Here is a 12,277-nt window from a genome sequence, read left to right as displayed (position 1 = left end):
AACAAAAAAACCTGAGGCATACAGAAATTAAGTGACTTGCCTACAGCCATACAGCTACTCGAGGGAGTATATTAGGCAGGATTTGAATCCAGGTTATTTCTGACTTCAAGTTCAGTGCCCTATCACTGTACTCTAATGGAGAGTGGGACAGTAAGGACAATTTGGCTAGATTATAGCATTTAAGAAGCTGAGGAATGTAAACAGAAGGAAGAGAAGTGGATGGTTTTAAAAGCCAAAGAGGCCATAGGAAACAACTGAAGTTAATTGAGTGGGACAGCAATATGATGAGTCTTGTGTTTAACAAAAATCACTTTGTTGGGGCAGCTAGGTGGCGCAGTGGATAAAGCACCAGCCCTAGAGTCAGGAGGACCTGAGTTTGAATCCGACCTCAGACACTTGACACTTACTAGCTGTGTGACTCTGGGCAAGTCATTTAACCCCAGTTGCCTCAACACCGCCCCCCCCCAAAATCACTTTGTGATTAGTGTGTGAAGGATAGATTAGAGTAGGAAGAGACTATAGAAAATAAATCAAGAGGCAGCTAGGTGGTACAGTGGCCCTGGAGTCAAGAGGACCTGAGTTCAAATCCAGCCTCAGACACTTGACACTTACTAGCTGTGTGACCCCCTATTGCCAGAAAAAAAAAGAAAGAAAACAAAAAAGAAAATAAATCAACCAGAGATGGGGAAAACTACCTTGTATTTTGCCAAAGAAGACTGTGTGATATGGCATGTTACTTCTTATTCCTTTCCCACTTGAAAAGAGTAGTAGAACCTGGCTCAATAAAGGCTGCTGTAATATGGATGTGGATTTATTTCCTATGTCAAGTCACATTCTTTGAATTACCTACCATAAAGTATCAAGCAATAGAGTGCTGGGCTTAGAACCAGGAAGACTCATCTTTCTGAGTTTAAACTGTAAGTAAGACTCAAGATGTTGGCTAACAAGGTCAAAGTCCAGTAGGACTTCTCCCTTCCTTTATTTATAATATTATGCTTCCATTTCTGGGATTGAATCAGTAAGACTGTAAATGATTGGATATGACAATTGACAGAGAAGAGTCAGAAAAAAAAATCCAGATTTCACCCTTAAGAGACTGAGTGAATGGTGGTACCACATGTAGAAATAGGGAAGTCAGAAAGAAGATCAAATTGAGAAGTAGAAGTAATGAGCTTAGTTTCAGATATGTGGGATTTGATGTGCCACTTGACCCAGCTGCCCTATAGGAAATAGAGATTTCTCTGTCATCTTCATAGGGGAGATAATTAAAGCTATGGGAGTGAATGATATTGCCAAAGGAAGTAGTATGAATGATTCAAAGTTTTTGTTTGGCTTTAAAATATAGATAGTCAGATGGACAGGATAGTCCTGACTTCCATTTCTGCTTTTTTATCTAAAGTCCAATTTAGGTAACCTACAAATTGAATGTAGGATTATATATACATATAATCCCAAAGCTGACAATAATTAAAATGTTGTTAATTTGTCTATATGTGTGTGCGTATGCTGACATATCTATAATAAAGAAATTCTTGATAGGTCTTCGCATGTCACCTGACCTAATTAAATATTGAATGCATGTAAAACCCATACCAGATTGCTTGTGATCTTAAGGAAGTGAGAAAGGAGGGAGAAAGGGAGAAAATTTTGTAACTCAAAATCTTTCAAAAAATGAATGTTGAAAATTGTCTTTATGCGTAATTGGAAAAATACTATTAAATACTTTAAAAAAGAAAAAAAAGTAAGTATTGAGTTCCCCACAAAAAGAAAATACAATACTTGCTTACAGTGAGTTCACAATAGAATTCAACTGGGTGCTGTATATTATTGGGAGGGCAGTGGATAGTGCTGGGCCGAAAATCAGGAAGAGATCTGAATTCAAATATGACCTCAGTTCCTCATCTGTAAAATGAGCTGGAGAAGGAAATGGCAAACCACTCCAGTGTCTCTGCCAGGAAAGTCCCAAATGGGATCTCCAAGAGTCTGACTCGATTGAAATATCTGGGTTTTGTTTGTTTGTTTGTTTTTGCGGGGCAATGGGGGTTAAGTGACTTGCCCAGGGTCACACAGCTAGTAAGTGTCAAGTGTCTGAGATCATATTTGAACTCAGGTACTCCTGAATCCAGGGCGAGTGCTTTATCCACTGTGCCACCTAGCTGCCCCTCCACTTGTTCTAAAGTAGAAAATAATGTAAACATAAAAAGAATGTTTAATATTCTCAACAAAGCATAGGAAGCTTTTTGAGCTAAAATACCTCTTTGTTCCATAAGTTATAAAACACCTTTGAGTTAATCAGATTGTTTTCTTTATACTAAGATATTCCATACTTATGAAAAAATGCAATTCTTCTAGAGAAAGAATTGATGGTATCTGAATACAGATGGAAGTATATTTTGTTGTTGTTGTTAGTTCCTATTTCTAAAGTTTTTTTTTGTCTATTATATTTTGCACGACTGCACATGTATAGCTTATGTTAAATTGCTTGAGTTCTTAAGGGAGGTAGGGAGGAAGAGAATTTGGAACACAAAGTTATAAAAATTTATATTTCAATTTGTTTTTACATGGAAGGTGGTAAAAATTCAAAATAAATAAATTTTTTTTAAAAAAGATGTTCCAGGGGCATCTAGGTGGCACAGTGGATAGAGCACTGGCCCTGGAATCAGGAAGACTTGGGTTCAAATCCGGCCTCAGACACTTGACACTTACTAGCTGTGTGACCCTGGGCAAGTCACTTAACCCCAATTGCCTCACTTAAAAAAAAAAAAAAGATGTTCCATAAAATCCCCTTCTTTCCTAATGCTTTGGAGATTTCAGCTCTCTGCATATCAGTATAATTCCTTCAGTCTGTACACTGGAGCTCATGTAGTCATATTAGCCATCAAAAAGTTCTCTTTTCCTAGCTGTATCACATAAGTCAAAACAGTAGACAAAGATGATTAATTTTGTAGTAAAAAATAAGTTTTCAAAGTCAGATACTAAAATAATTTTTATTGCTGTGTTCTAGGGAAAGAAATACCATTGGGATGCAGAAACTCAGGGATGGATTCTTGGCTCCTTTTTTTATGGCTACATCATCACTCAGATTCCTGGTGGATATGTTGCCAGTAAAGTGGGTGGAAAGCTGCTTTTGGGATTTGGAATACTTGGAACCTCTTTACTCACATTATTGACTCCCATTGCTGCAGATTGGGGAGTGGGCTTTCTTATTGCAGTCCGAGCCCTAGAAGGACTAGGAGAGGTAAGTTATTTATCACTGCTTCATTCCTCATCCTGAATTCTCTCTTAAATTTCTTGAAGAATCCACAGGTAAAGGGTCAGCATCATTTTAAGGTAAAATAACAATTTTTTGGTAATATTCTTAGAATACAACTTTTGGGAAAATATCATTACGTATATTTTTCAATTAATATCAGAGATTTTCTGTCAGTCTCACCTGTAATGTAATTTTAAATTCTGTTTGTGCTATCAAGTTTTATATTTATTAAGCAACTCAGACCCTAAACAGGAACTTCAATCTTTCATGAAAGCAAATTCATCATTGCTGATTTTTATCAATTCTTTTCTTCCTTTTCCCATTTTTTTTTTTGCCTTATACATTCTACAGGCTACTCTTTTATGAATTTTTGTACCTTTGGGAAATATGAAACATGCTAGTTGATGGGGCAGCTAAGTGGCCTGGAGTCAGAAAGACCTGAGTTCAAATCTAGCCTCAGATGCTTCCTACACATGTGACCCTGGGCAAGTCACTTAACCCTGTTTGCCTCAGTTTCCTCATCTGAAAAATGAGCTAAAGAAGGAAATGGCAAACTCCAATATCTTTGCCAAGAAAACCCTAATGGGATCATGAAAAGTTAGATACTACTGAAATGATAACAACAAGAAGTTGAAGATAATTGTCTACAAAAGGCCCTCCTTATAATGTTAAATGGGTAGCCTATGAAGTGGAGGGAGAGGCCTTAGAAACTCTTATAGCCTTTTCCCATTTGCTATAAATTTATCATATTAATTTATTGACAGTCAAAACATTAAATACCTTCTATATGCCAGACATTGTGCTAAGCACTGGGGATACAAAGATATAAAAGTAAAAACAGTCCTTGCCTTCAAGGAGCTTCCATGCTAGTGTCAAAGAGAGCATATACATATATAAACAGAGGGGTAAGGAAAGGAACACTAATGAAAGGAAGTCCAAGCATGATACCCTGGTGTAGGCTCTGTGCTTTGAGAAGGGAAAGGGGAACAGTATGAGAATTCTAGGCCAGGATATTACTGCTTTCAGTTATAACAATTCATTGTTTGGACCTGAAGATATCACTACATAGGCATAGATAAACATATATCTTTATTTTGGCTAGGAGAATTGTGTCTTTGAACACAAAGAGTTATGTGTAGATACAATACCTCTGCCAGATATAAAAAATTTCACTGTTGGAAGGGCTATCTATCTATCTATCTATCTATCTATCTATCTATCTATCTATCTATCTATCTATCTATCTATCTGTGAAATCAAACCTGTATTGCTTTTAGGAAAGAAAAAGGGTTGCCTTTTTAAGAACTAGAAATTTACTTCAACTTTAAGTTGTGATTAATGAGCTCTCATGAATCTACTAATTATCATATCTTAGAAGGAGCAGCCCCAAACTAAAAGTCTCATTCTAATAGCAGAGAATGGGGCAGCTAGGTGGCACAGTGGATAAAGCACCGGCCCTGGATTCAGGAGGACCTGAGTTCAAATCCGACCTCAGACCCTTGACACTTACTAGCTGTGTGATCCAGGGCAAGTCACTTAACCCCCATTGCCCCACAAAAAGAAAAAAAAAAATAGTAGAGAACAGTATTTCCCAAGAGAGACTTCTAAATTTTTCATATTGTAAAAGATGAAAAAAATTGAACCACTTAATATTGTTCAGGTTAATTAGCTGTACTCTGGTTTTACTTTTGCCCTTATTGATCTCTGCCCTCTTCAGTGTCTAGAGGTACAACTTATTTCACACTATTATATAGCTGTTTTATTTCTTATGTCATCATTCACGTGTCACCTACTATTCATTTTCTTTATTATCATTTTCTTTGCTTCATGTTCTCTTTTTGACTGGGCAATAAGAGGTTAAGTAAATATACTTCCTGAGCAGAACCAGGAGAACATTGTACACAGTAACAGCAACACTGTGTGATAATCAGCTGTAACAGACTTAGCTCTTCTCAGCAAAACAATGATCCAAGACAATTTCAAAGGACTCATGATGGAAAATGCTCTCCAAATCCAGAAAAAGAACTGTGGAATCAGAATGCATATTGAACCATACAATTTTTACTTTTTTTTTTGTTTTTTCTCTTTCTTGAGGTTTTTCCCTTTTGTTCTGATTTTTTGGGGGAGGGGGCAGGGTAATGAGGGTTAAGTGACTTGCCCAGGGTCACACAGCTAGTAGGTGTCAAGTATCTAAGGATGGATTGGAACTCAGGTCCTCCTGAATTCAGGGCTGGTGTTTTATCCACTGTGCCACCTAGCTGCCCCTGTTCTGATTCTTCTTGTATAACATGACTAATGTAGAAATGCTTAATGTGATTATACACATATAACCTATATCAGATTATTTGCTATCTTGGGGAGGGGGAAGGGAATGGAGGGAGGGAGAAAAATTTGGAACTCAAAATCTTATAAAAACAGGGGCAGCTAGATGGTGCAGTGGATAGAGCACCGGCCCTGGAGTCAGGAGGACCTGAGTTCAAATCCAGCCTCAGACACTTAACACTTACTAGCTGTGTGACCCTGGGCAAGTCACTTAACCCCAATTGCCTCATTGAAAAAAAAATCTTATAAAAACAAATGTTGAAAACATGTAATTGGGGAAAAAATACTATTAGATTTTTAAAAAGTAAATATACTTCCTCTTGCTACTTTTTTTTTAAAATAAATAACAATAATACAGGGTGTCCTCAAAGTCTTAGTGCAGTTTTAAGCTACTAAAGGGTAAACACCCTGTAGCTCATACTTATTTATCACTTTAAGATTTAGAAAGACAAAAGCCCTATGTGAGGCAATTGGGGTTAAGTGACTTGCCCAGGGTCACACAGCCAGAAAGTGTCTGGGGTCAGATTTGAACTGTGAGATTAAAATTGGATATTAGATCATAAATCTCCCCTACTTAACGTTTCCCTTAATTTATCTCCCAGACTAGTAAATGGAAGAAGCTTCTGGTTTTCTAGATAGAGCCTTTATTGTATGGTAGTCACAAGGTGATGTTGATTAGAAGGATAGGAAAGTAGAAATACAATACAAATCGTCTTAAGTCTAGGCTTAGTCTATATTCTGTATAAAACTCACCAAAACCCAAGGCCACTTTTGGGGAGAGAGACCGAGTCAAGCGCGTGCTGTTAACCGAGAGCTGGGCCAAGTCAAACTCCAGTCCGCGTCTGTCTGTGCAGCGTAGCCAGGAGACCGGCGGAGCAGGAAAAAGCTCCCACTTCCGTTCTCTCCTTGCCTTTTAAGCTCGCACCCCGGAAGTCAGAAGTCGAGTGCTCAGCAGGCAATGCTGTTGGTCTCCTCCCCAAAAGGGTGGTCCTAAAAAAACCCAAAAACTGGCGTCTCTCCATTATCTAACCGACTGTTAAAACTTTTTACCACAGAACTCAGGTCCTCCTGACTCCAGTGCCAAGTGCTCTATCCACTGCGCCATCTAGCTGTCCCCAGCAATATTGTTTTAAGAATGATATTATTCCCTGGGCAAGTCACTTAACCCACATTGCCCCGTAAAAAAAAAATGTAAAAAAATAAAAGGGGGCGGCTAGGTGGCGCAGTGGATAAAGCACCAGCCCTGGATTCAGGAGTACCTGAGTTCAAATCCGGCCTCAGACACTTGACACTTACTAGCTGTGTGACCCTGGGTAAGTCACTTAACCCCCATTGCCCCATTATAAATAAATAAATAAATAAATAAAATTTTTAAAAAGAATGATATTATTCACTCAAGTTATTTTCACTATTATAAATGCATTTTACAAATGAAGAAACTGAGACTGAAAAAAATTGCAGCTGGTGAACATCAGTGCTAGGACTTCAACCCAGCGTATATTGCTCTAAGATAGATATTCTTCATTACACACACCTCACCTAAAGCACTTATTCATAAGGCAACCTCTTAGGGTGCTTTGCTACTTAAAAGTAGACTGTCTTACCTACTTCATTGGTGGTGGTGGTGGTGGTGATAGTAGGGATGACAGGCTTATTCACTACAAGAGTTGCTTCTCTAGGTGATAACTCTAGAATTAAATTGGAAATAGTCAGTGATCTGTGAAGATACTGATCTTCCCTGGGAGGCTACTGACTGCAAGAAAATATATACATACATACATACATAATTACATATAACTTTTTTTTAAGTTCATAGAAATATTATCTGTTATAACAAAGTGGAAACCAAAATATGTACCCGGAGATTGAGGAATGATATGTAAATGAAATACAATCTTACAGCTCCATAAGCAATTATAAATATGCAGAACTCAGAGAAACTTGAAAAGATTTTTGCCAATTGTCACTTAAATCTTCCTGGGACTCAGTTTCCTTCTCTGTAAAATAAGGGAGTTTAACTAAATGATTTCTTAAATTCTGTTATAGCTTTAATTTATTGAACCTCTGTGAACTTGTATGTAGTGAGACAGAATGAAGAAAGCAAAATATACCCATTGACTACAGATTGTAGCAAAACAAGGTAGAGACAACAAAAACGCTCAAAGAAAGTAGACTATTGATACTTCTTAATCAATCTGACTAGGTAATACTAATAAGCCAGAACAAATCAGAAACAGGTTTTATTATACTCAGAGTGTGCCCCACCAGCAGTTTATGGGGAACGTGTCATTCACAATTTAGCAAGCAATATTTATACATTACATGAAACAAAAGTTTCTTCATTAAAATGTGGTGGTCAAGGAGCAACTAGGTGGTGCACTGAATAAAGCACTGGCCCTGGATTCAGGAGGTCCTGAGTTCAAATTCAGCCTCAGACACTTGACACTTAGTAGCTGTGTGACCTGGGCAAGTCACTTAAGCCTCATTGTCCTGCCCCCCCCCAAAAAAAATGTGGAGGTCAGAGAAAAAAATATAGTATGCTTGCGTTTTTGTTTTTTTTTTTAAAGCATTTCCTTAACATAGTACAATAAAAAAGATGATTGTACATGAAACTGCAAATCTACTATGCACAACTTTCTGTTCCTTTCAAATATACAACAAAATTATATAAATTTTTTTCTTTCCTACCTGCCCCCCACCCTAGAGATGCTTACCATGAGACACAAATAGGGGTGTGTGTATGTATGTGTGTATATATATTATATATATATATACACACATACATATATGCATAATATATACATAAAATCATTTTATAATAACATATTTTTATCAGTTCTTTCTCTGGTTATAGATAGCATCTTTCTTCATATGCCCTTTATATTAATTTTGGTATTTATAATAGTGAAAATAACTTGAGTGAATAATATCATTCTTAAAACAATATTGCTGGGGGCAGCTAGATGGCACAGTGGATAGAGCACTTGGCCCTGGAGTCAGGAGGACCTGAGTTCAAATCTGACCCCAGACACAACACTTTCTGGCTGTGTGACCCTGGGCAAGTCACTTAACCCCAATTGCCTCACCAAAAAACAAAAAATAAACAAACAAAAAAAACCCCAATATTGCTGGGGCAGCTAGGTGGTGCAGTGAATAAAGTACCAGCCCTGGATTCAGGAGGAACTGAATTCTAATCCAGACTCAGACACTTGACACTTACTAGTTGTGTGACCCTGGGCAAGTCATTTAACCCTCATTGCCCACCAAAAAACAACGATAACAATATTGCTGTTATTGTATACAATGTTCTCTTGGTTCTGCTTATTTCACTTTTCATTATTTTGTACAAGTCTTTCCATGTTTTTCCAAGATCAATGAGCTTGTCATTTCTTACAGCAGAGTAATATTCTATCACTATCATATACCACAACATATTCGGCCATTCCCCAATTGAAGGACACTAGCTGCTGCATCTGGTCTTTTTTTGTTTGTTTTGTTTTGTTTTTTGCTGGGCAATGAGGATTAAGTGACTTTCCCAGGGTCAGACAACTAGTAAGTGTCAAGTGTCTGAGGCTAGATTTGAACTCAGGTCCTCCTGAATCCAGGACTGGTGCTTTATCCACTGTGCCACATGGCTGCCCCCTGCATCTAGTCTTGCAGTTCATAAGTGCTTATATACAGTAAAGTGGTTAATACAAAACCAAATGAAGTCGGTTATGTATGTTCTTCTAGAAATTCATTTTCAGTAATACTATGCTGGGAAAATTAAATCCCTATGGCTCCTTTTTTTGTAAACAATTGGTAAACAGTTTGGGGAGGAATGTACTTTGTAAGGAATGGCGTGTTATTTGGGGTTTTGTTTGAAAAAGTCGTAGTTTTTTTCAATTATTATTTTTAAAATTTACACAAATATCATTTTTTCTCCCACCTCCTTCCTTACCATTAAAAAAAAAGAAAGAAAAACAAAAACCCCAAGCAAGAATTCAGAGACCATGACATTTAAACAGCTTTTATTATTCCAGTCTTTGACTCAGTTCTGTACCCATGGCTTAGTGAGTGCCAAGAGGTAGCAAGATGGTACAGTGAATAGTACTAAATAGAACACGAGAGCTGCAGTCAGGAAGACCCGAGTTCAAATTCAGCCTGAGACACTTACTGGCAAGTCACTTAACCTCTGTTTGTCCCAGTTTCCTAAACTCTAAAATGGGGATAATCATAGGACCTACTTCTCAGGGTTGTTGTGAGGATTAAATGAGATTTTTGCAAAAAGCATTTAGCACAATGCCTGGCACATAGTAGGCACTAGTTAAATGTTTATTCCCTTCCTGATTCGTTCAGTGGATACTTAATAAATGTTGGGTTTTGTTATTAGACCATATGCCAGTCACCATCTTTTTCTTACTTTTTTTTTTGGGGGGGGGGGTGCAATGAGGTTTAAGTGACTTGCCCAGGGTCACACAGCTAGTAAGTGTCAAGTGTCTGAGGTCAAATTTGAACTCAGGACCTCCTGACTCCAGGGCCAGTGCTCTATCCACTGCGCCACCTAGCTGCCCTTCTGACTTTCTTAATAGTTATATGATTCATATCATACAAGTACAAATGGGATGCTGTGTAAATCTCTGGTGAGACACCACAAAGAATTTGAGAATTTGAAGGGAACGTCAGTGGCTAACTAGTCAAATCCATCCTTGAAAAGGGCTCTCTACTATAGGATATCTGACAAGTGGTCAACTGTGCTTGAAGACCTTAAGTGAAGGAGGATCCACCAGCTCCCAAGGCAGCCTGTTATCCTTTCAAACAGCTCTGTTAGAGCCTAAATTCACCTAAATTTCACTTTTATCATTACAACCCTGGGAGATTGGTGGCTATTATTACCTCCGTTTTACAGTTGAAGAAAATGAGGAAAACAGATTGAGGGGCTTGCCCAGAGTCACACAGATTGTAAGTGTGTGACTGGGGCTGGATTTGAACTCAGATCCTCCTGACTCCAGGCCCAGCCCTCTTTCCACTGGTAAGTCTGGTATTTAAAACTTGGAGAGAATGCATTGGAACCTAATTTATCCTAAATTTCTAGGTTCAAACATGCAATGAGGGGCGGCTAGGTGGTGCAGTGGATAGAGCACCAGCCCAGGAGTCAGGAGGACCTGAGTTCAAATCCAGCATCAGACACTTAACACTTACTAGCTGTGTGACCCTGGGCAAGTCACTTAATCCCAATTGCCTCACTTAAAAAAAAAAAAAACATGCAATGAAATGATATCTTTTTCCCAAGCTTTTGAGGTGGATTTAATTTCTAGATTATCAAAAGGACTGCATCCTGTGGCAGTTCTGCTAACAACATAAGATGTATCCAAGGATGATATAGTGAGAATCTAATCTAAATGTTATTTCAAGAACTTCTTGAGTAGCAAATTTGCAGTAACATTTGTGACTAATAATTATTAATGGGATACAAACAAAATATCTTCTTAGTATTTCATCCAGAGTTTCTTTTTATTGTTCAGGGTGTTACATATCCAGCTATGCACGCTATGTGGTCTTCCTGGGCGCCTCCTCTTGAAAGAAGCAAACTTCTTAGTATTTCATATGCAGGTAAGATCATTTAAATCCCCACACATATTTTTTGGACATGTAGGGATATTTTTGACTATGTACAATTGTTACAAAGGGGTTCCTTCCCCTGCCCCCCCCCATAGGAGGAAGGAGAGAAAAATCAGTATTTGTTGGGGAGGGAGGGGAGAAGGGAGGAGAGGGAATGTGTCTAAAGCACATAGCATGATTTTCATCCACTGCCTATTTATGTAGTTTTTCTCTGTATTTAGATTCTTAGATGCTATTTATATCATAAAGTAGTAGTTCTCAAATTTTTTGCTCTTAGGACCCCTTTACACAATCTTAAAAATTATTGAGAATCCCAAAGAGCTTTTGTTTATGTGGATTATATCTGTCAGTATTTACTATATTAGAAGTTTAAAAACTAACAAATGTTATTAATTTATTTTAAAATAACAGTAATAAATCTATTTGATGTTAACATAAATGACATTTTAATGAAATATGACCAAATTTGAAAAAATTAGTGAGAAGAATGCAATTGTTTCACTTATTTTTGCAAATATCTTTTAAGATATAGTTTAATTGAAGACAGGTAGATTCTCATATCTGCTTCTGCATTCAGTCTGTTGAGATATGTTGTTTTTAATTGAAATTTATGACAAAAATTCAGCTTCACACAGATATGTAGTTGGAAAAGAAATAAGTATTTTAATAGGTAAATAATACCTTAGTATTATTATGAAAAGTTTTAATGTCACAGACTCCTTAAAGCACCCAAGGAGCTCTTGGACCACCCTTTGGGAACTGCTATAGTAGATATTTTAATATACAGTTGATAAATGATAATACGCAGGGACACAAAGTTGAAGTCAAGCATATGCATTAAAAATATGTCTAAATGACCCTTAGTTCCTATTCTACTGATCATTCTAAGTCATTAGTTCTCAAAAGGTATGCCATGGCACCCTTGCACATTTTACTAGATATAAATGGCTGTCCCCTGTATATGTTCTTCCTATTCACCTTTGCTTCCTGGAATCCCTGGTTTCCTTCAATATTCCATTTTCTATGAGAGGCCTTTCAGGAACCTCCCAGCCTTCATTTTCAAAGTTGGTGTCTCCTCCATTAGAATATAAGCTTCTGAGG

The 12,277-nt window shown here is 37.5% G+C and overlaps 1 protein-coding gene across 3 annotated transcripts in view; it reads left to right on the top strand.

Annotated features, from left to right (window-relative positions):
* Positions 1-12,277, top strand: part of SLC17A5 (solute carrier family 17 member 5) — a 58,373-nt gene that overhangs the window by 5,767 nt on the left and 40,329 nt on the right. For all 3 annotated transcript variants that reach the window (XM_043963976.1, XM_043963978.1, XM_043963977.1), the window contains exons 3-4: positions 3,005-3,238; positions 11,080-11,167. In XM_043963976.1, the coding sequence (XP_043819911.1) occupies positions 3,005-3,238; positions 11,080-11,167 (322 nt within the window). The remainder of the gene's footprint in view (positions 1-3,004; positions 3,239-11,079; positions 11,168-12,277) is intronic.

The sequence above is a fragment of the Dromiciops gliroides genome, chromosome 4, assembly GCF_019393635.1.
Source record: "Dromiciops gliroides isolate mDroGli1 chromosome 4, mDroGli1.pri, whole genome shotgun sequence".
NCBI lineage: Eukaryota > Metazoa > Chordata > Mammalia > Microbiotheria > Microbiotheriidae > Dromiciops > Dromiciops gliroides.
The sequence above is the reverse complement of the archived record's forward strand: the minus strand, read 5'-3'. Positions and strand labels throughout refer to the sequence as shown.